General features: G+C 41.8%; 1 protein-coding gene across 1 annotated transcript; it reads right to left on the reverse strand.

The window, feature by feature from the left end:
- Positions 1-2,552: 2,552 nt before the first annotated feature.
- MFSD9 (major facilitator superfamily domain containing 9) lies at positions 2,553-22,758 on the reverse strand. The gene is given in 7 exon segments (NM_001135366.1): positions 2,553-4,697; positions 9,170-9,379; positions 12,495-12,624; positions 16,935-16,978; positions 17,906-18,020; positions 18,204-18,274; positions 22,537-22,758. Coding segments are annotated over 3 exon segments (297 nt in total). The 5' UTR covers positions 22,702-22,758; the 3' UTR covers positions 2,553-4,697; positions 9,170-9,379; positions 12,495-12,624; positions 16,935-16,978; positions 17,906-17,959.
- Positions 22,759-22,767: the final 9 nt, after the last annotated feature.

Raw genomic sequence — 22,767 nt, forward strand, 5'->3', positions numbered from 1 at the left:
TCTAGCATACTGGAGATAATATTTTTCAAAGCACTTCTGGATCCTGAATTGAAGTATGTAGCAAGACACATCAATAACTTCTAAAAATACAACTTATAAGAATAAATGATAGTACCTCATTACAATTACAAAGTTTTATTTTTGAAGAAAATTAACATGTGACTAGCAAATTCAAGAAAAAAACATTAAGGCTGAAAAAAAGTTATTTTAATCCATCAACCTGTTCCAAGAAAAGCTGTGTTACACATCATCCTGGCTAAATCTGTGGTAACCCTGTTTTAGAGACTTCTTGAAGGCTTCTGGGGAGCAAAGAGGCATGGAGATTCAGTCTCATGGCTTTTATTATGCATTCCAAATAAATAGCTGTTTTCTGAATGCAGTTGCCCAAATGCCTAAAATTTTCTCAGACTGGACTGATTCTCACTCCTGATAGATTTCTAAATATCTTATAGAAGTGTCTTCAGGAAAAGACGCCAAGCAACCCTTTGAAATTCCTCAAAGCTGCACACTCATCACCTGGGAATTATTCACAATCTCTCCTGTGATCGCCCTGAGGGCCACAACCTCTGCCTGCTGTCCCTGTCCTCGCGACCAGCTCTCCTTCAGGGCCCCCCTAAAGTTACTGCCCCAAAGTCCAGACTACTCCTTGGTCCTCCAGTTAATCCTACTCGCTGCAGCTGGAGAGCTCTTTCCAAAACAGGAGTGTCTTCAGAGCACTCTACCACAGGAATTCTTCGTCATTCCCCTTCATCCGTCAATACAATTTCAACCCGAGCATGGCAGCTGAATCCATTCTTGATCTAACTCAGTGATTCCCAACTCCAAATGTTCACAGAAACACCTGTGGTGCTTCAGAGTCTGGTTCTTGTGGTCTAAGGCATGTAGCCAGGATACAGAATCAGTGATTCCAGCTCCTTCTGTTGGCCCCAGGTGCAACTCTTGCAGAATTCACTCCCCAAGGGGCCATCCAGCCTGAGTTTGGAGCCTTGCAGGTGACTCCTGTGACCAGACACATCCTGTATCTTTTCAGAATGTTATTCATCCCTCTAGACATGAGGGCAGAGGCCTACCTTCCGCTCTATGGAACCCAAATCCTGGAGACCTGTTCCCAAGCAGTTATGGCTGGCAGAGTGTTGGAAAGGGTGACATTTCCTTCACAGACATTTCAGGAAGGTTCAATACTTCTAAAATAAGATTCCATAGAATAGTAAGTTGAACCCTATGAAGATATTTTTGACTTACAAAAATAGCAACTTCATGTGGCTCAACCTGACACTCTGGAAAGGGCTACAGAAGTTACTCAAGAGAATTTAAAAAATGAAACACCACAAATGTTAATTGAGCAGATTTAATTTCCCTGAGATTATATTCCATAAGTGATACAAATACTACCCATTAGACCAGGGGTTTTCAAAGTTTACTGTGCAAAAAATCAGCTAGGTATCTTATTAAAATGGTCCCCAACACGTCTGAGCTGGAGCTTCAGTGTTCACAGGTCTCACAAGCTCCCAGATGATGCTGATGCTACTGGTCTCTGGGTCACACTTTAAAGAGGAAGACATTAGATAAAGTAAAAGGAGTCATGAGAAAAGGTGCACCTAAAAAATATCACGTAACAAAATACTAAAGTCACTAGTGGAGAATAACAAACATGTCTCTCTACTCTATATTCTAAGATCAGTCTTTGGTTTTCAATATTTCCATGTGTCTGATTATAAAGACTCATTAAGTTTATGGGCTTTTCAAACTTCAAAAATAAAGTGCTACGATTTTTAACATAAAATCACGGCTATGAGGGCTTTTAAGAAACTTGCCTATTTCTGAGAGTGAAGGACAATCTTTGAGATCCAAACTCTTCTGAAATTCCATTTCATTGCATAAACCCCTGATTATTTATTGCCTTTTGAGTCTAATCTCCATGACATTTAGTTTTCTACTTAAGGGCAAGTCCATTTTATATATTAATAATAGTTTGGTCTCCTCGAAAGCACTTAACATTTACATAAAAGTTCACAATTGTAAAACCTAATCAAAAGTCCATTTTTCCTTGCAGCAAGATAGGAAAAAGGACAATCTTCAAATTAAAACATACTTCCAATTATTTATCATAAATATTTGATTTTACTCCATGACTTCTAAAACACAGAAATGTTTACTGCTTTACAAACAATAAATATTAAAGATATGACAAATTACTGTAGTGTACTAAATTTACAATTATGCACGTGTTTACAATTTACAGTTATGCACGTGTTTACCATCCTAGTGGACTAATTAAGAAAAGTAAAAGGAATGTGAACTACAACTGTCTGACAGGAAGCCCTTAAGTAACTGATTAATACTTGATGTAATCCCAATGGTCATCCTGCCTGGCACATGTCTCCCTAACAAGGCTATGTTCAGCTTCTGTCTGGGCCTCTGCCCCTCGTGGCCCCCTCGGCGCTGTATACGAAACTCATTTACACAAGAAATGGCACATCAAAATATTTCCCTGTTGATCAACAGAATGCTCGTGTTCACAGGCGTGAAACTAAAAATAAAGGAAACGATTTTTTTTTTTTTTTTTGAGACAGAGTCTCACTCTGTCACCCAGGCTGGAGAGCAGTGGCACATTCTCGGCTCATTGCAAGCTCCGCCTCCCAGGTTCACACCATTCTGCCTCAGCCTCCTGAATAGCTGGGACTACAGGCCTCCGCCACCACGCCTGGCTAATTTTTTTGTATTTTTAGTAGAGATGGGGTTTCACCATGTTAGCCAGGATGGTCTCGATCTCCTGACCTCGTGATTCACCTGCCTCAGCCTCCCAAAGTACTGGGATTACAGGCGTGAGCCACCGAGCCCGGCCAGGAAATGATTCGTAACACAAGACACAGTAGCATCAAGTTCTTCTGGTCTGGCATGACACCTGACCCTTATTCTGCATAAACCGTTCATTTTAAGAGCATTCCTGTGCTTTGGCTTCACCACCCGGTTCTGTCAGCACCAGAAGGATGCAACCTGACTGGAATGCAGGCTTCCAGGAGCAGGCTGGCAACCCCAGCATCTAAGTGGTTTAGTCCAAGAGGCAGGGAGCACAGGGAACAGGTCCCAAGGGCCTGCTGCTCCATCATGCAGTACAACTGCTGAGAGCTGGGAAAGGTGTAACACATTGTGATTACAAATACAATTTTAAGAGTCCAAATTTAGTTAGCTGCGTAAAAACAGCCAAGCCTATGTACTTTAATCAAAATCAGTGCAGTCTCAGTGTGGTCTTCTTTACTGCCACAAGAAATCGCCAGCAGTGCTTACGAAACATCACGGATTTCTTGGCTCCACCCAGGCCCACTGAATCATCTCTAGGGGTGAGGTCAGCATCTTATTTTTAAGCAGCTTTGAAAAGTGACAGGCTGGTTCTAATAAACCAGCTTCTTCGATCTGCAGGATTTTGATAGAAAACTCCCTCCTAGTGTATGGAATTTAACTGGAAACTCAAGTTCCAGTTGATCAGAATTTGACTGACATGTCACCCTATTTTTCAGTAGGAAAATGTGGTTTCTTCCCTTCCTCCACGTATCATGTTCTCTTATTCCACCACCACTTCCCTACCCTGTAGCTGGTAGTTTGTTTACCCTTGAAAATTGTAACTGATTAGCCCAGGTGGGAAGAAGAGACTTCCAGATAAACGTTGAATATGCTCACCTTGGAAAAGCTTTGCTCCAGTCTTAACCTTCCCACGAGCTGCCGTGACTTCTGATCATCATGCAGGTATGGCTGCATGGCCAAGAGCTGACCTGGAAGCCCAACAGCTCACACCCACCTGGAAAATATTTCCCTTCCACCCCAACCCTTTCCAAAGTGCCCTTCTCATCATGGCCTCTGGCCCTCATTCAACAACCTCAAATTGTGTTGTTTTATGTTGTCTAAATCCATCTACTCACTTTTTAATTTACTATTCCCATCACCACTAGAGTGTGGCTTGTTTAGAGACATTATGAAAATGGCCACTAAGGCTAACGCAGCACCCAGACTTGGGGGGCCGCAAGGGCTGACCTCCTGGGCAACCCCCGAGAGGAGAGGGGCGATGATGCGGCCCACTGCAGTCACAGATTGCCCCATGCCAATAAGGGTGCCGCTGGCCTGGGCCCCGCCCACAGTCAGCTGGAGGTCCGTGATGCACGTCCTGCCGATGGCAGTGGAGAAGGACAGGAGAGTGGAGGAGAGGACAACTGCACCCATGGTGGGGGCCAAGGAGTAGAGCAGCAGCAGTGTGAAGGTGAGTATGCTGGAATGCAGCAGCAGTGCCTGTGAGTTGTGCTTGTACAGCCGTAGGATTGGCCCCAGGGCAAGGCCGGCCATGGCCCCCAGCATGCTGCTGTAACTGATGAGGTAGCCTGTCACCTTGGGTCGCACCCCAAAGCGCTCCTCCAGGGCGAGGACAAAGTTACTGTAGTACAGCATGACTGCCATGGCCATCAGCAAGCGCACCAGAAATATGTCCCACATTTCGGAAAACAGCAGGTTCTTCATGTTCCGCAAGGCCAACACTACTTCGACCCAGGGCTGGGCAGCCTTCTTGCTGGCCCTGGCTCCGCGGCTGGTGGCTGCCTCCTGCACTGCATCATGGCTCCTTCCCAACAGCACATGGGTCTTTCGCAATGGCAGGCCCTTCTCTGTACTGCCCGGTTTTGCTTCCCTCCATGGAAGGAACCAAACAAGACCTGTTAAAATGGCATGAGACCCGTTAAAGCATCTGAATGCACTGAATCCATACACTACCTCCTTAGGGAAGGGACAATTATTTGTGTTAGATTACTAATCTATATTTTGGTACTAAATTTACTAGTCTACATTTTTGTATCTAATCTTTCACCACTCTTGTGGCTTTATTCTGACATCAGGATTCTGGCAAAAGACCCTTCGCCTTTAAAAAAGAATACCACGATACCTACAAAATACTCACTGCTTTCTCCCGGCTCAAAAGCCTATGATAGTGTTCTACATCTCATCATTTCGTATCTGAATTGTTATAAATTTAAATTCTTCCCTTAATAACTTTCTAATTCTCTTCCTATTCATTATCTGTCCATCCACCTAACATCCATCCATCTATCCAACCATCTAGACCTCCAATATTCATAGAGTGCTTCTTAAGTGCTAAACATATAAATACATTAACACAGACAAGGCCTCTGAAAACACTGTACTCAAGACACTAAAACCTAAAAAGGGGTTCAGATAAGAAAAGAGGCAACCAGATTGCAATATAAGGGCCATGCTGGGGCAAGTGCAGGCTGCCACATATGTGACGGCCTGCCTTGGCTTGACCAATGGGCAGGGACAGCTTGGCCAACTCTCCCTGGGAAGCACCTGCTTGGATCTGCCCCAGGTCAGGGTCATCTAGTGCTTGTGCACCTGCAAAACCTCAGGGGGCACCATTCTCATAGACTACAACATATACAACCTTACACAGTGGCTCTAACTGCCACTCAGATGATCCCACCTCTGTCCTCATAGGACTAGCACATTCTTGCCTGTTGATGTCTTGCCAATTCATGCCCAAAAGTGTTCTTAAAACTGAATTCAAACTTGCCATTCTAGGACATCCTTCCAAACTCTATCCTACTGTTTTTTAAGTGTTAAAGAGCACTTAAAAGTTCCACTCAGACCAGTGGCTATTCAGTGCTGCTTCATGTTGTTTTCAGCAACTTCATTTGTGTGTCATTTCTCCAAATATTGTATAAGTGCTTCAGCCATAGACAAATTTACAACAGAAAACCAAACACATGAGAACGTGGATGTGGACTTTTAATAATTCAATCTTAAAAGGGCCCTTGAACATTACACAGAATATTGATAAAAATGTGAAAGAATTATTGCTGAACTAAAAAAGTAGAATTAATAAAAATGATGATGATGATAGCAACTAACTTCTGTTGAGTGCTTACTATAAGCAATCCACCCACCTACCCATCCATCTGTCCAACCTTCCAATATTCATGGAGTTCGTAAGTGTGAAACGCTAAGAAAATATTAACAAACAAGACAAGGTCTATGCAATCCTACCTCAGGCTCTGGGGTAAGCTGCTTGTATAAAGAACCTCTTACAGTTCTCATAACAAGGCTATGTGTTTTGTTACCCCATTTTATAGATGAAAAAATGGGAGACAATTTGCCTAAGGGTCACACTAAAAACTGGCAAAGCAGGGATTTGAACCTGAGTCTGTCAGACTCCAGAGTTTTGAGTTCCTAACCATAAGAACAGAAATCACAATGAAAAGGCTTTCTCAGGCAAAGTGGCGGATCAGAAGAGGATATAAGAAGCTAACGGAGTAAAAGCGTTGAGGGAAACAGCTATAGTCACTCGGGGGTAAAGGATGGCAAGACTGGGATGAGAAAGCAGCACAATATTATGTTCACTGAACTGAATGGCCAAAGCCCTGGGTGGGACAGTGTGTGCTGTCTAGCCAGGTCATCCTCCCTCTCCTCCTCTGCTATTCTATTGGCCCCAGCCTGCCTATCCTCAAGTTTCTTATGTTGGAAAAACAAGTGACTCTTCCTTGAAGCCATTGTAGTTGGGAACACTTGCAGCGGAATGTTTTCCTAACTGCTTAGACCCATTTATAGGTTTAAGAAAGAGCAGCATATTAAATGGCACTATTGTTGAAGGATCCAAAATATAATTCCATAACCAATTTCTTTGTTATATGCTGACTTTCAATTTTGAGTGATACCACATTCATGTACCTTCCTTTATATGTGAAGATACCTGGTCACATCAACGAGGCATGTGTTTGAGACTTTTATCTAGGTTTATGTGAATCCATCAGGCCACCCCTCCTGATTCAAGTTACAGGCTAAGTAAATTCCTGGCAAAAAATCATCATGTATTTCTGTGAGGACTGAGAATAAGCTCATGAACTTTGCTTCCTGGGTCTGACATCCTAACCCAATATGGAAATCATCATGCAAAAGAGAACCTTGAATATGAAGATTCAAAAAGCTGCAGTAAAGTACAATATCATTAAACGTGAGGAAAACTGCCTAGCATGAATTCTCATTTATGAAGTCATTTACCCAAGGGCCAGCCACGCACCACTCTCTAAGTGAAGAAGATGAAAGACATTTTAAGTAACCAGCCCTGCATCCAAGGAGCTCATAGTCCTGTGCGTATGTGTGTGTCTGTGCGTCTGTGTGTGTGTGTGTCTTTATTTGAGACAGGATCTCACTGTCACCCAGGCTGGAATGCTGTGGTGTGATCACAGCTCACTGTAGTTTTGACCTCCTGGGCTCAAACAATCCTCCTGCCTCAGCCTCTCGAGGATCTGGGACTACAGGTATGTGTCACCATGCCTAGCTAATGAAAAAAAATTTTTTTGTAGACAGGGTCTCACTATCTTTCCCAGGCTGGTCTTGAACTCCTGGGCTCAAGCAATCCTCCCACTTCAGCCTCCCAGAGTGCTGGGATTACTGGCATGAGCCACTGCACCCGGCCCAATGTGCATTCTGCACAGGGGTGAAAGCAGTGAGTAAATTTGACAAAATCTCTTCCCTCATGGAGTCTGCCTACTGATTTGGGGGAACAAACAGAATGTAAGCAGTAAAACAAATTAATAACATAATTTCAAGAATGCTATGAAGAAAATTAAGCTATTTTAGGCAGAATGGTCAGAGAAGGCCTAAGGAAGCAGATATTTCAGTCTTGAATGATGAAAAGAGAGAGCAAATAACAGATGTGGGATGAATGTGGCAGGTAGAGGATAGGTCTGGTACAATGCCCTCCTATGGGAATGAGCCTGGCATACATATGGTAGACCAGAAAGCCAGCGTGGCCAGGATGTATGGAGGAAGGCAGAGAGAGGGGCAGGGTCTGCCCATCACCTACCACTGTGCCAGCTGTGAGGCATGTGCATTACCATGATGGAAACAACTGGGGGTCTGTAGCAGGAGATTGCATAGTCTTTCTTTCTTACTTCCATAATTGTATTTAAATTTATATTAAATACATTAAAAATAAAAGATTTCCCTTTTAAATTGCAACTAAAATATGTACCATGTAGAAGAATAAAATTAATCCCTTCCTCACATCACATTACAAAAATCAACTTAAATAGATTAAAGACAAAAATCAACTCAAAATGGATTAAAGACAAACATAAGACCTGAAACTGTAAAAGAAGGTAGAAGCTTCTTGAAATTGACCTTGGCAATAATTTCTTAGGTATAACAACAAAACCAATCCAAAAATAGACAAATGGAACTACCTGAAACTAAAAAGCTTCTGCACAGCAATGGAAACAAATCAGCAAAGTGAAAAGGCAACCTGGAAACAATCTGCAAACCAAAAAGTAACCTGCACAGTGGATATGATTTGCAAATCATACATCTGATAAAGAGTTGATATTCAAACTATACAAGGCCCTCCTTCAACTCAACAGCAAAAAAAACCAAAAAACAACAAAAAAACACCAAGTTTAAAAGTGGGCAAAAAATCTGAATAGACATTTCTCCAAGGAGTGGCTGATGGAAAAACAAAAGGTATTCAATGTCACTAATCATCAGGGAAATTCAAATCAAAACCACAATGAAAAATCACCTCGCACATGTTAGGAGGGCTAATACAGACATATTTTTAAAGGGTAAGTGTTAATGAGGATGTGGAGAAAAGAGAACTCCTGGGCTGGGCGCGGTGGCTTAGGCCTGTAATCCCAGCACTTTGGGAAGTGGAGGTGGCGGATCGCATGAGGTCGGGAGTTCGAGACCAACCTGACCAACATGGAGAAACTCCGTCTCTACTAAAAATACAAAATTAACCGGGTATGGTGGCACATGCCTGTAATCCCAGCTACTCAGGAGGCTGAGGCAGGAGAATCGCTTGAACCCGGGACGGGGAGGTTGCGGTGAGCTGAGATAATGTCATTGTACTCCAGCCTGGCCAACAAGAGCAAAACTCGGTCTCAAAAGAGAAAAAAAAAAAAAAATAGAAAAGAGAACTCTTGCACACTGTGGGTGGGAATGTAAACTGGTACCAGCTACTATGGAAAACACTAGGGGGGTTCCTCAAAATGACTTTCGTTTTTGGACAATGAGTCTGTCTATTCTGATAAAAACGAATTGCAAAGAAATAAGAGAAAAGTAGGTAGATTGGTCAGTATGAATACACAAAACAACCTTCTCATGATTGTCAACTTACCAGCATTGAGAATGAAGACCAAAAAGCAGATGAAGGCTGTGAGATAAAACCCATCCTCTAATTCAGTGAGATAGCCACCGACCACGGGGCCCAAGATGAAGCCCACACCGGAGGCTGTGTTGAAGTGTCCGATTACAAGCGGCCGTTCCTTCTCTGGAACCACATCAGAAAGCAGAGCCCTTGAGATGGAGAGAGTGTGTTTAAAAATACCTGCAAGGGAATAAGAAACATGCTCTGTAACTTTTTCCAGACCATAAGGATCTCACTTATGATCCTGTGCTTAACCTGTATCCCTAATGGAGTTCTGATCTCCGGTTTCTTTGGAAGGCAGCTATGCTCACCACCATACCACCAAAGCATCTGATCTTCTTTTTCTTTGAACCTCTGAGGTCTGCCGGTTCCATCCCATCATAATTGGACTCCTGGCCTAGCACTCTGATCCTAGTCAGTCACCTTATCTCTGGCAACCAAGTCCCTTAGCCCTCAGCTTGCCTATCTCCTGTCATGACCTCCCAAGTGTCTCCCAGTTACCCAGCTGCATTTCACGGTGGCTTCCATAAAGCGAGTTTTCATTCTTTACACATTAACTCACTGAGCCAATATTTACTGCATGCCTACTCTATGGCCAGCCCTAATCTTGACCCTGAGGATAAACCGAGGAACAGAGAAACGGAGCTAGGGAGAGGACAAGGAGCGAGTAGAAATTTGATAGCACCATCACTGAACCAATACCAATGGATTTCCTACCAGTAAGAGGCCTGTGAATTTGTTGAACAAATTGAATGCTGTGATATAACTTTTAATAAGAAATTAAAGTAACTGACAACTATACTCCTCATATCTCTGCAGATGGATTTGACCCCTATGTCCCTAGACCCCTATGTGCAGAACAATCATACTTGCAAACATGCTGACAGATTCTGGTAACCAGCAGCCCACTATTTTGATCAACACATAGTAGAAACTGAATAAATGTGGCTGGCGGATCTGCGTGAATCACTCAAGCGTGATGTGACACAGCATTTCTCTGTGATCTCCCGTGGGCAGTCTCACTCTGCACATCACTGTGCTGTCGCCGAGTGCTTCAACACACTCGTCCTACTAATATATTCCCAGCTCTGCCTCAAAAGTAGTGTGGTTGTGTGCCTGACAGCCAGCCTTTTTGGAAAGCAAATGTATAAATCTCTTTTGGAATTAGGTAGATGGACTCTCCCTAGACCTGTTTCCTTAAACGTCAGAGAGGTCTGGGCCAGAACATGATTTCTACAGGTCTCGCAGGAATTCTATGATTCTTTTTGAAATTGTATTGATGTCAGGTTCACTTTACATACATGAGGGGCGAAGACTGTGGTAAGAGTATCCCGTGAACAACCCAGCCTAAACTTCTCTTGTCTTTCAGAGGTTGCGGTGGTAGACAGAGAGGAATGGAAAATGAGGTGTCCAACTCAGGCACTTAAACCTCAGGCAGACTCGAAGTCAGTGGTTCATTTTTAGGACACAAGGATCTGAATCCACAACTGACTTTGTGAAGCAGAACCCTGTGAAGCCCCCCCGGCTTGCTCCTGTTCACAGACCACTCAACACTGTGGAGGTTACATGGGCAAGGAGGAGTTTTTATGTATAGCTCTCATTTGTGAAGATCATAGTGACAGTTCATATAAGAGAACTCTCACTACTTAAGCTCAGGCTCGTTTCCTATTAAATAAAACATTTTAATCCTCCCCACAAATCTCAATGCATTTTGTAACAACTCTATGTTCTTATTCATCTTCCCCGTCTGCTTCTTTAGAATTATGAACAGTACATACCACGTAATGGTGGAGTGTGTTATACTACAGAAAGACATGCTGCCCACCAAGGACAATAAACTCAACACCAGATGCACATACAATGGCTATCACCTGGATTTTGTGTGGTACTGGGGTTTGTAAAGACAACTGACAACATTTAAGCAAAGACCTTCATAAAGCATTTATCTAGTCAACAAAAAGGCATGGTTAAGAATGTTGGGGGCTGAACTCTGCAGACTTTCAGAGTAAATGAAAAAAGTATATATTCCACAGAAATGGTGTGGAAATCCCAGGTGAGTCAGCTGATCATCACGTCTATGTTAAAATGAGTTATCTGATGCTCTACTTATTTGGGGAGTCAGTTAAAAGCAAGCAGTTTAACAAAACTCGGGATGGTGCCCAGTGCCTCTGACTTGTCGAGCAGGGTAGCAAAGCCTGCCAGTGCTCTGACAGGTACAGTAAGAGAGACACTGAAACTCCTCTAATTGCTAAGAACGGCAAAGAGAGAACAAAGAGCTTCTACAGGAATAATCTACCCACCAAGCACTACCCTGCATTCACAGGAGGTGTTTCAAAAAATGGACAAAATAAAAGCTAGCTCAAAATGTTAAAAACAGTGCAGACCAGCCTGGAAACAGCAAACTCGCCCACGAGCTGCTATATCATAATTCCAGTGTCCCCCCTAATTGACGGTCAGACGGAAGGAGGCCACAGGAAAGCTAAAGAGGTGAATCCCAATTTGATGTGAGGAAGCCCAGTTACAAAACTACAGGCTCACCAACGGACAGAACAGGAACCTCAGTGCTGGCCAAAGACACCTAACAAATGCTTACTGAATGATGTAGAGTAAGATCAACAGGAAGGAGGCAAATCCCATTACAGTAGTGTGATCATTCACGCTGACAGGCTCTGAGGGGCAAGGGGCTCTGTCAAGTACAACTCCAGGTTTGGTCAAGATAGCAGAGTGCCTGGCCCGTGCTAAATGTTCAATGGCCAGCAGCTGCTGGTGTCAGTTATAGTCACAATTGCCATTTAATTAGCACTTTATGTAAGTGCTAATCAAAGAGGCAATGTCCAGCAGGAACAGGCTTTAGACATAGACACAGACATAGACACACACACACACACACACACACACACAGGCTTTAGACATAGACACAGACATAGACACACACACACACACAGGCTTTAGACATAGACACACACACACACACACACACACACACACACACACACACACACACACACACACACACACACACACACACACACACACACACACACACACACACACACACACACACACACACACACACACACACACACACACACGCCAGCGTTTCTGCTTGTTAGAATTCCCACATTTGGGAAGCCTCAGAGACTTGCCAGGCACGGCTCCCTTCTGAACACTCTTTAAGCAAGTAAGGATGTTGAGCAAGACTGCAGAGGTGGCCCAGGAGGAAGCCTGCCATTTCACATATTGAGGTTCTGGGGGAAGCTACGTTTGAAAAAAAAAAAAAAAAAAAGTCACTCACCTGCCGGGACTCTAGCCAGGACAAACAGAAACACATTGGTAGCTGCTCCGAGAAGGAGATAGCCCAGGGCACTAAGTAGAATGCATGCCAGCAAGGAAGACCGTCTTCCCACTACATCGCTCCAGCAGCCCTGAGGAAAGCAAGAAAAAACCCTTGGACCCCATCCACAGTAACAACTACTACCATGCAAATGACCAAAACAAAGTGACCAGGGGAAAACAGTAGAAGATTCAGTGTCAGATCCTCAGATGCTCAGTTCCATGATGCCATTCGTCAGAGTAAGTTATTTTCTCTGATCTTCACACACAGTGAATGGAAAAACACAACGTATTTTTCTTTGTCCAAAAACAAACAAAAAAGTCTGATGATCTGGTAGCTAAGAAAGGCAGGAGAGATGATAACGTATAATTTATAAAGCCTCATTATTGTCTCCATTCTCATTACTTTATAAAACTACACTCTTCAGATACCATGTACATTTTTTAAAAATTTAGAAAATACTGAAAAACAAAATGACCAATATAAAAATACCTCATAATCCCAAATGTACCTATGTTTTAACAAAATGGTCATACAATATGCTCTATTTTGTAACTTGCTTTTTTACTTAATATGACTTAAGCATCATTCCATGTTATTAAAACTTTGCCTTTGTTACCATTTTAATCATATTCCTTATTCCACTACATACCAATATTTATTTAACAAATAGTTTTGTTAGATTTTTGCTCTTTAAAAATTTGTGAAAAATATAGATAATGCTACAATAAGCATCTTCATAGCAAATTCTCCACAGATACCCTTAAAAATTCCCTTAGAACAAACCCCTAGAATTGGAGTTGTTCCAATTCTATGCAGGCATTTTTTTTTAGGCATTTGCCATATACTGAGCAATTACTCTCTGGAAAGATTTGTAATCCCATATATACTGTAATTATAACAGTAAGAGTCTCCATTTCCCTGTATTTCAATCAGCACTGTTACTGTCAATGTTTAAAATCTACAGATTTGTTAAGCAGCATCTTTTAAAATTATGTTTGCCTTTTTTCCTGACAATTTTTTAAAAATTTGCGTACTATTTGCATTTTCTCTTGAGAGAGGCAAATAAGGCAGCATTTCTGCCCCCTTAGAATTCCCACATTTGGGAAGCCTCAGAAACCTGCCCGGCGTAGCTCCCTTCTGAACACTCTATGCAAGTAAGGATGTTGAGCAAGACCATAGAGACGACCCAGGAGGAAGCCTGCCATTTCACACACTGATGTTCTGGGTGAAGCTATGTTTGAAAAAAAAAAGTCACTGCCTTAAAACAACAATTACTAAACACTATACGGAGCACTGTGTAAAAGGGTTAAGAAACAGGGTCCCCTGTGCTGTGTGACACCCTGGATGACCCCCAGTTCCAGTACAATGGGCTGGTCTCCGTTAGTCCGGGCTGGGAGGTGACTGAGGCTGGTTCCTGCGTCCCTCCTTCCTCGGTGATGTTCCACAACCATTCCTCACCTTCTCCACTAACCATGGAAGGAATCTCAGCAGGCCACTCTTCCATGCCAATTGCCAAGTGTACCTGTTCATGCCCTCTCCCCATTTTTATTGATATGTTTATCTTTTTCTTAAGGACCCAAAAGATCCCTTTACATAAGGATGTAAACTTCCTCTATAAAATATTTTTAAGGTAAACCTTCAAAATACTGTCATCCTCCTATAGGTGTCTTCAATCCTACTCCCCAGTTTTCATTTCAATGAATTTTAGAAATTCCCCATACTCTTTTGATCTGGGGAAAGGGTCACTGGCCTCCTTGTATTCACAGGGCAGTGGTACAATCTGGGAGTTACACCCTGGCCCTGAGCCTGGCTGTTTGGGCTCAACGCTGAACTCATCATTCCTTCCGCTACGACCTCGGACATATGAGCTAACCTCTCTATGCCTCAGTCTCTCTACCTGTAAAACAAGAATAATATCGACCTCGGACATATGAGCTAACCTCTCTATGCTTCAGTCTCTCTACCTGTAAAACAAGAATAATATCGACCTCGGACATATGAGCTAACCTCTCTATGCCTCAGTCTCTCTACCTGTAAAACAAGAATAATATCGACCTCGGACATATGAGCTAACCTCTCTATGCCTCAGTCTCTCTACCTGTAAAACAAGAATAATATCGACCTCGGACATATGAGCTAACCTCTCTATGCCTCAGTCTCTCTACCTGTAAAACAAGAATAATATCTGCCTCAGAGATTATCTTCCCCACTCAACACTTTCTGTGTGCTTAATATAAAATGAGTCATTAAAGACCCACAACCACCCTTTGAGGCTGGTTATTATAAGGATTAGAGGAAATAAAGTTCTCAAAACAGGGCCTGACACATAAGTACTTAATAAATGGATCATTTTTTATTAAAATACATTTATTTAAAAACATTAGCCAAATCTGACAGAACATACTTTTTCTTTATAAAGATTTGTTCTCAAAATTAAAAGTTTTTTGGTAAAATTTATAATTAAAATACGTGCTTACAAAAGTATGGGTTAAAAAGGAAATTTTAACTAGGAATTTCTGTATCTTAAGGCTTTCTAAGAAAGGTTTTCATTAAATTTCAGCTAAAAGACATATGAAATGTTCTGTGTAAGTACAAACATAAAACAACAAAGGAAAATCTGAAAAAAAGGGTAGAGTCATAGTTAGCAAATACAAATTTACATTCATAAAGTGCTAACTATTGCCAGGTGCTCTGATAAGTAAGAGTATAAAAAAATTAAGCAAGTAAGCCCGGTCTGTATCTCAGGAAGACCAGAGTCCAGGAAGAGAAAACATTTAAAGAATTAACATACACTGTGACCTAATAGCTCTAACAGATACACACATCAGATATTTTGGGAGTGAGTTTATAAATAAAGAGAAAAGGTGTTTACTAAGATGTAACTCAAACTTTTCTCTCACAAGAAAGAACGTGAAATACAACATTCTGCTTGACAAGCAAGTGCATTGCTCTCCTGTACAATCTGATAACTCTAGTTACCTATTTACCATTTTATATCATTAAGGCAATGACAGATGACTCTTAGAAAAAAAATAATATGGGCTTAGAGTCTAAACACTGAGATTAGGTGGCTTAGTCAAATTAACCTATGTGGGTCTTAATTGGTCTTAATTTCCTCCTATATAAAAGAAAGATACCAAACTACTTTGCTGGGTTACTATAAAGTTTAAATAAGGCAAAAACTATTATTGTAATAGAAATCTAACATATGAAATACTTCAATAAATCAGGAAGTAGCTGTTTACTTATTTAAGAATTTATTATGGAATCTGACTGAATTTCTTCTAAAAATATATTTTACAAGGAAGCAACTCTTGGGAAACATAAGTACACTTTGTGTTCATTAAATATGAGACTCCCAGGCCAGCTATTGAGACCAAAGTCACTACTGATCAATTGTGAGACTAAATAGACTATTCTACTGAACCACCTGAATCACTGGATGCTGAGGTCTCCAGACCAGAGTGATCACAGGGAGAGAGAAGGGGACATCAGGTAACGTCTCTGAAATTCAAACAACTGAGTGGTCAGAAGTAGGGAAGTGACAAGGTCACCACTGAATCTGTGTTTCTTTTTTTTTATTTCTTAGAAACAGGGTCTTCTTATGTTGCCCAGGCTAGACTTGAATTCCTGGGCTCAAGTGATCCTCTGACCTTAGCCTCCTGAGTAGCTGGGACTGCAGGTGCCAGCCACCATGCCTGGCCACCTCTGGATCTTTCTACTCCATGCTGCAGATATACAATAAGCCAATCCAAATATCCCCTTCTGTCTATACACTTAAGTCTTATAAAAAAGCTTTTATTTAGTTCAAAATACACAACTTTAAATAGAATAGCAGAAATATAAATGGATTTGATTACTGTCAATGAAGTGAAATAAATAATAAAATTGGTAATAACTTTTTTTTTTTTTTTTTTGAGACGGAGTCTTGCTCTGTTGCCCAGGCTGGAGTGCAGTGGTGCGATCTCGGCTCACTGCAAGCTCTGCCTCCCGGCTTCACACCATTCTCCTGCCTCAGCCTCCTGAGTAGCTGGGACTACAGGTGCCCACCACCACGCCCAGCTAATTTTTTTGTATTTTTTTATAGTAGAGACGGGGTTTCACTGTATTAGCCAGGATGGTCTTGATCTCCTGACCTCGTGATCCACCCGCCTCGGCCTCCCAAAGTGTTGGGATTACAGGCGTGAGCCACTGTGCCCAGCCTAAAAGTGGTAATAACTTTTGTTTACATTCTTTTTGTCTGTAAAAAGCAGGGAATTATAGGAAGAACATATTACAATTTAAAGGTGTTCTCATCCCAAATCTATCACTTTTTGATAAACTTCAAGTCCCCAATTTTACTACATCTGTGATGGATGAGACATGTGATTATGTTTTACCAAATGGAAGATAACTTACCACCAACGTGCTAGAAAAGAGTTGCAAAATGCCATAGGAGGAGCCTGTAAAAAACAAATCAATAACAATAAAATCAGCTAGACCTATCACAAAAATGGATTAATGTGATAACAATTACACAGAAACCAACAGAAAATCATTAGGGTAAGATACCTTTTTGTTTTAAATTATCTCACATCTTTTTTTTTTCTACTTGGAAAAATGGAAGTAATACAATTTCTAACAAAAGGTTTTCAAAAAATTGAGGGTAAACAGAAGAGAGAAAAAAGGCAAAAGGTGATGTTATAGACGCTGTATGATTGTCCTTCCATCATATGAGATTGTGTAGCTTCAACTTATGAAACAGCATAGAGAGTACTCAGGGGAATAGAAATTTAAATTCTGGAAAAAGCCTACTAAGCCTTAAAATCTTAACATTGTCTCTTATGTTTCTAATGTGTAATGGTTTTATAAAATGATTTAATTTTATAAAGAACTTATTTTTTTTTACAGAGTTCTTTTACCTCCACTATCATGCAACATGCCCCATCTGCTTTTCCCAAAAACCTTCACACTGCCGGGTGGTCCAGTGTTATTCCAAGTACATTTGTTGAGGGAAATATAAATCACGGCATGGACCACGATTTAACAAATATTATGTACAAGACTGTCCACAAACACTGCTTGTTTGGCTTGTGAATGATCAAGAGCTGTTAGTCTCAACAATTTCTCATTAGTTAGCATAGTCCTAAGCCCTGCTGTCTCTTGCCTTTTTGGTAAATCAATGACTTCTGGATGGAATTTTTATGCTGCACAGGCAGAGAAACCCTACAATCTCTATGATGTGCTGGTGACGGTGTGAGAAGCTTGCAACTAATTGGCTAATGTTCACCGAAACCCTTTCCCACAAGATGTAATTTCTGTAGATTATGTTTCCCTGGTCTCCACATTAGGTTAAGGGTTCTCGTAGGCAGGAGTCCACATGTACCTACCCTTTTATACACATAGCCAGTTCCTTGCAGAGGCTCCATAAGTACCTGTTGCCACTAGTGGCATGGGACTTGGTTATAGTGCTCAAATCTCAAAATCTCTTTGAACATACGTCGTCTAGAAAAAAAGGAATTGCATTTGCCATAGGGTAATATTTTAAAATATTCTGGAAATTTGTTTTATCTCATTTCCCACTTACCTTTGGATAATATTTGGCTACAAGATTGAATTGTTTTCAGGTACTTGGTTCAGAGGATTTAAAATTCAGTGCTCTAAAAATGAGCAATATCGACCACTCACCTACTATTCCAGCAACTGTTGGACTTGCTCCAAGGGACTTGACATGAAGACTCAATAAAGGCACAACCATGCTGACACCAAACAAATCCTAAAACAAAATAAATGCTGATGGACTCAAATTAGTATTTTTCAAACTAGTAAACCTAAAAATTTAAACTAATTTAAAAAATAAAACCAATATCTAAAATTTTAAACATGTAAGAAATCATAATTGGATTCCATAGCATGCCATACAAATTCGCTGCCACTTGCAAATGCCTGGATTAGTCTGACCTGGGATCCGTTTTAACTTTACACTCAAGGAGGATATGCTACAGAAGTTCCTCAAACAAAACAGACAAAAAAACCCCCATATTTTCTGTGGATAAGTCATAAGAAAAAATGCAGTCATAATTTGTATTTATTGGTGAACCAGCACTTGCTTAAAAATATGTTTCCTTCTGGAGTTGGCGAAAGTGGCTAATGTCCTAGGACCTGTAGTTTATAAGCTTATAAAATAATACCTGAGAAGAAAGGCTCAGTAAAGCAAGAAGGAAAAAGCTGATGCACTGGGGAAAGGCCACTGTTTTGCAGCTAAGTCATAGAAAGTGAATGGGCTTTGGGGTCAGGCAGACAGTTCTCAATTCTACCTCCATCACTTACTAAACATGTGTCTTTGGAAAGTTACTTAAAGTTACCAAGCTTCCGTGCTGTCATCTGCAAAGGTTAGAACAGTAATACCTGCCTGGTAGAAATATGATGAGCATTAAGTGGCTCATCATCAGGCTTTGAGAAAGGCCTGATAAAACAATGTAAGCTCAAACATGTCTTTTCCCTTCTTCATTTCTGGGGATAAGGATAGGTCCTTTTTGTTAGGTATTCTGAGTTAACTGACAGACTGTTAACTTTTCCTCTAATTTTGTTCTTATTCTCACTAGGTTACCTGCTACAGTTGGTTTAGTGAGAGAAAAAACAGTGCACACACACATTTTCATTATATTCGACCTGAATTCCTTCTTTCATACACCTGGTTAGTTGGAAAGAACTTGCGTGAAATATGTATTTTCCTTGAGCTCAGAGTTAATCTTTTGTTCCCCCTTCCTTGTCCTGGTAGCTGTACATTCATATAACTACAGATACATACATTTCCACATGCTCTTTTCAGTGGGCCTTTTCCATGGTTACATCTTTAGATGACCCTGTTATCTAATATCAAGTGACTATAATTAGCTCTTAAAATTACATTGCCAGAGTGATGGTTTATTATTTCAATACTGCGATTACTTAAAACTTCCTTTGCGTCTGAGTCCATTTCTTTTGGGCTTTGCTGTCAGTTGCATCTCATCAGCCCACTGATGTTTATACATTTAAAAGACTCAAAATGTACCAGCCACCTATTGAATCTTCTGATCTTTCAGAAAAGGAAACTCGATTGTCCAATAACAATTTTTTTCCAAAAAAAAAGTCCCAGTACAACATATCATTTAATAAAATGGGTATCCTAAATAAGAGATGGAGAGAAATATTTAGGTCAAGAGACTGAGATCTATGGAAGGTAAGTATGAAAATACAGACTCAAAGGCAATAACTGATGATTGCTATTACTTTAGCACTTGGTGAGTCTGAAAAACACTATATTCTTCCAAGGAGACTGGCCACTGAATCTTTCCTCTCAGGAAGTTCTGTTCTAAAATTGTCTTCTCCTTTACTATAAAAGGCAACTCCTTTCTGCTTCTCAATCCATAGCTTCTTCAAAATCATTGCATTTGGCATCTGGTCATGTGCATGTAACCACTTATAAAAAGATCACGTCAGAAGGGGCCACTTAAACTTTCAGTGAACATCAACATTTTTCAATAAAAATTGATGAATATGTACACTCAAAAGTTTCAGGACTCTTTTCAGGGTAGGAACCCCAGTAATTATTGATTACTGGACTATCTCAACAAAAATGAATTATCACCTGAATAAAGCTGATGGGATGGAAAACAAATCTCACCAAGTATCTGGAGGAAAAAAGTGGTTGAAATAATAGATCTCATCACCATCTAAGCGTCCTAAACAAAACGGGTCTCAAGGGTCATCTTGGTCTTCCCTCCTAAACAAATTAAAACCTGGAAGTACAGATAACTGCTAAAGCAGAACAATTTGGCAAATGACATCTCTAATCTTGTTCCCTTCCTCTCCCATTCAGAAACCATTTGTCCAAGAATCTTAGAGGTCTCTACATCCCTAAATATGTCAAAAAATAACTAAATTATGTATAATATTCCTTAGATGTTACCTAACAATCATCTGTTAGGTAGCTTTATGTGACTTTCATATAAAGCTTCATATATTTTAATTGTTTACAATATTTTCCATTAAAAAAAAATCCCTACTCTTTCAACTTTTGGGAAACCATAAACTTTTCCCTTAAGATATGAGACACCTAATGGTTCTCTTGAATACATTATTAAAGTTATTAAAATTCTGTATCAGGCTTGCTAGATTAGACTTCCAAATACACAGCATAAAGAAAACATATGAGAAATTGTGAATATTCAAATCTGTATTGGAAGGCTGACCTTAACAAATGATCTGCGAATTGCTTTGTTTTATTCTAATACTAAAACTATTTTGAATTCTAAGTCAAATTCTCTGAACCCTAGTCTGGACTTTCCAGGTAAGGGCTCAAATGTTTTCATCTGGCTGAACCAGCCCAAGTACCTTCTGAGATAGGACAGCAGCAGCTTGGGACCCACATCTAAAAAGGCTGGATGTCAGCCAACTCCTCTCCAAGAACCACCCATACTCACTGGTTGTGAATTCTAGGTGCCTAGACTGAAAAGCAGAAGCAGCATCCCCATGCTGAGAATGAACTAATAGATTAAAGGAACAGTGGTCAGAAGGAGTGCCAGTCTCTGAAGTTAAAGGCATGGAGCTGGAGGGTAGGTCCTGCAATGGCCTAGAGGCAGAGAAATCCTCTCTAAAAAGCCACCCTCCCTGAAGGCCTTGTGCTTCTTGGGCTTGCAGCAATTTGGTGAACATGCTTTCATGGTGATCTTAACTATTAACTCAACATAGAGTTGCTACCAACTGAACACCTTGCATGGAGGTGGGGGCACGGAGAGTGCATGAAACTGGGAGAAGTGGTGGTCTTGATCTGCATCTGGGCAGAAAACGACGACTCCTTGCCAGGGCCCAGTGCCATCAGATACCATCTTCAAGGCCTCAAAGGCAGCCTTCTCCCATTGACACTTATCTCAGCTCCCTTGCCCTCAAGATACTGGATTAGCTCACACCCAGGGCTGAATCAGGCCTAGCCTTTGAAAGGGAGGAGTGCAGAGGTGGATCTAGGGTTCTTGCAGATAATGGCCCAGAAACTACCAACATCAGCTCACCTTAAGACTGAATTCTTCGGTGGCAGAACTGTGGATTACAATAGTGAAGCTCCGCAGCACCTGCCACATGGCAGGTGTTCAGAAATGCCATGAATCAGCTTACTAAACTTTCCATTCTACGTGGGAAATTAGCACTCAGGGAGCAAACCAGGACACGCGCACGCGCGCGCGCGTACACACACACACATATACACACACACACAACCTGCATTGTGCAATGCACACCCTTTGTCCAAAGGTAGATGGGTACAATTCACTCTGATCTGCAATTTTAAACATTCAAGTCAACCAACAGCTGTAGTGAAAATGCACTCAATTCTGTACAAGTGGGGTCATCAACAGCAGCTTCTCCAGCCTGGTCTGGTAAAAAAGCAAACCACAGGCACACACATCATGATGAAACCAAACCTACGCTGTGCAATGCGCAGTTTGTCGAAAGGCAGATGGGTAACATTCACTCTGATCTGCATTTTTTAACGTTTAAGTCAGCCAAGAATCCTAGTGAAAATGTGCCTAAATCTGTCCAAGCGGGGTCATCAACAGCGGCCTCCCCTGCCTGTTCTGGTAAAAAGGCTTGCGTGTCCCTACCTCACCAGCAGCCGCGCAGCAGCTGGGCTTTTCCAAGCTTGCCCACACCCCTGTTCTCCGCCCTGCAAAAGCTGCACCTGCCACAGCATTTAACACCTGGTCACACCTGAGGCTGGTACCAGGGATTCTCAAAAAGCAGGGAAGGGAAGAGGTTCCGCGAACGGGGTGCAAGAGAACGCGCGAGGGGCAATAAAGCAGTGTGGCCAGATGCAGACTGAAGTGGGTGATGGGGCAAGAGGAGAGCTTGATAGGTAGTGAGGCACTCACCAGGCGGACTGCGGGTTCCCACTCCCTGGGAGCTCCTCGGAAGCTCCAAGAACAGCCTGGGTCCCGAGGCCCGAACACAGTCAGCACTTGCTCCCAGCCCCCACGCTCGCACTCACCAAGAAGCCGACCAAGTAGAGACAGAGCAGGAAGCGGCGGGCTCGGATGGCACAGGAGTCGGCAGCCTCCGCCTCGGTTCCTGTCTTCCGCTCCTGTTTCCGCTCTGCGGTCTCTGAGACCAGCCTCGGGGCCGAGTTCATGTCCCAGTGACCCCCAAGCTCCATACCCGCGCCGGCCGGGGGTCGGACGCAGCAGCAGCCGCGGACCGACCCCGGGAGACCAGCCCCGCC

The sequence above is a fragment of the Pongo abelii genome, chromosome 12 (assembly GCF_028885655.2).
Source record: "Pongo abelii isolate AG06213 chromosome 12, NHGRI_mPonAbe1-v2.0_pri, whole genome shotgun sequence".
Taxonomy (NCBI): Eukaryota; Metazoa; Chordata; class Mammalia; order Primates; family Hominidae; genus Pongo; species Pongo abelii.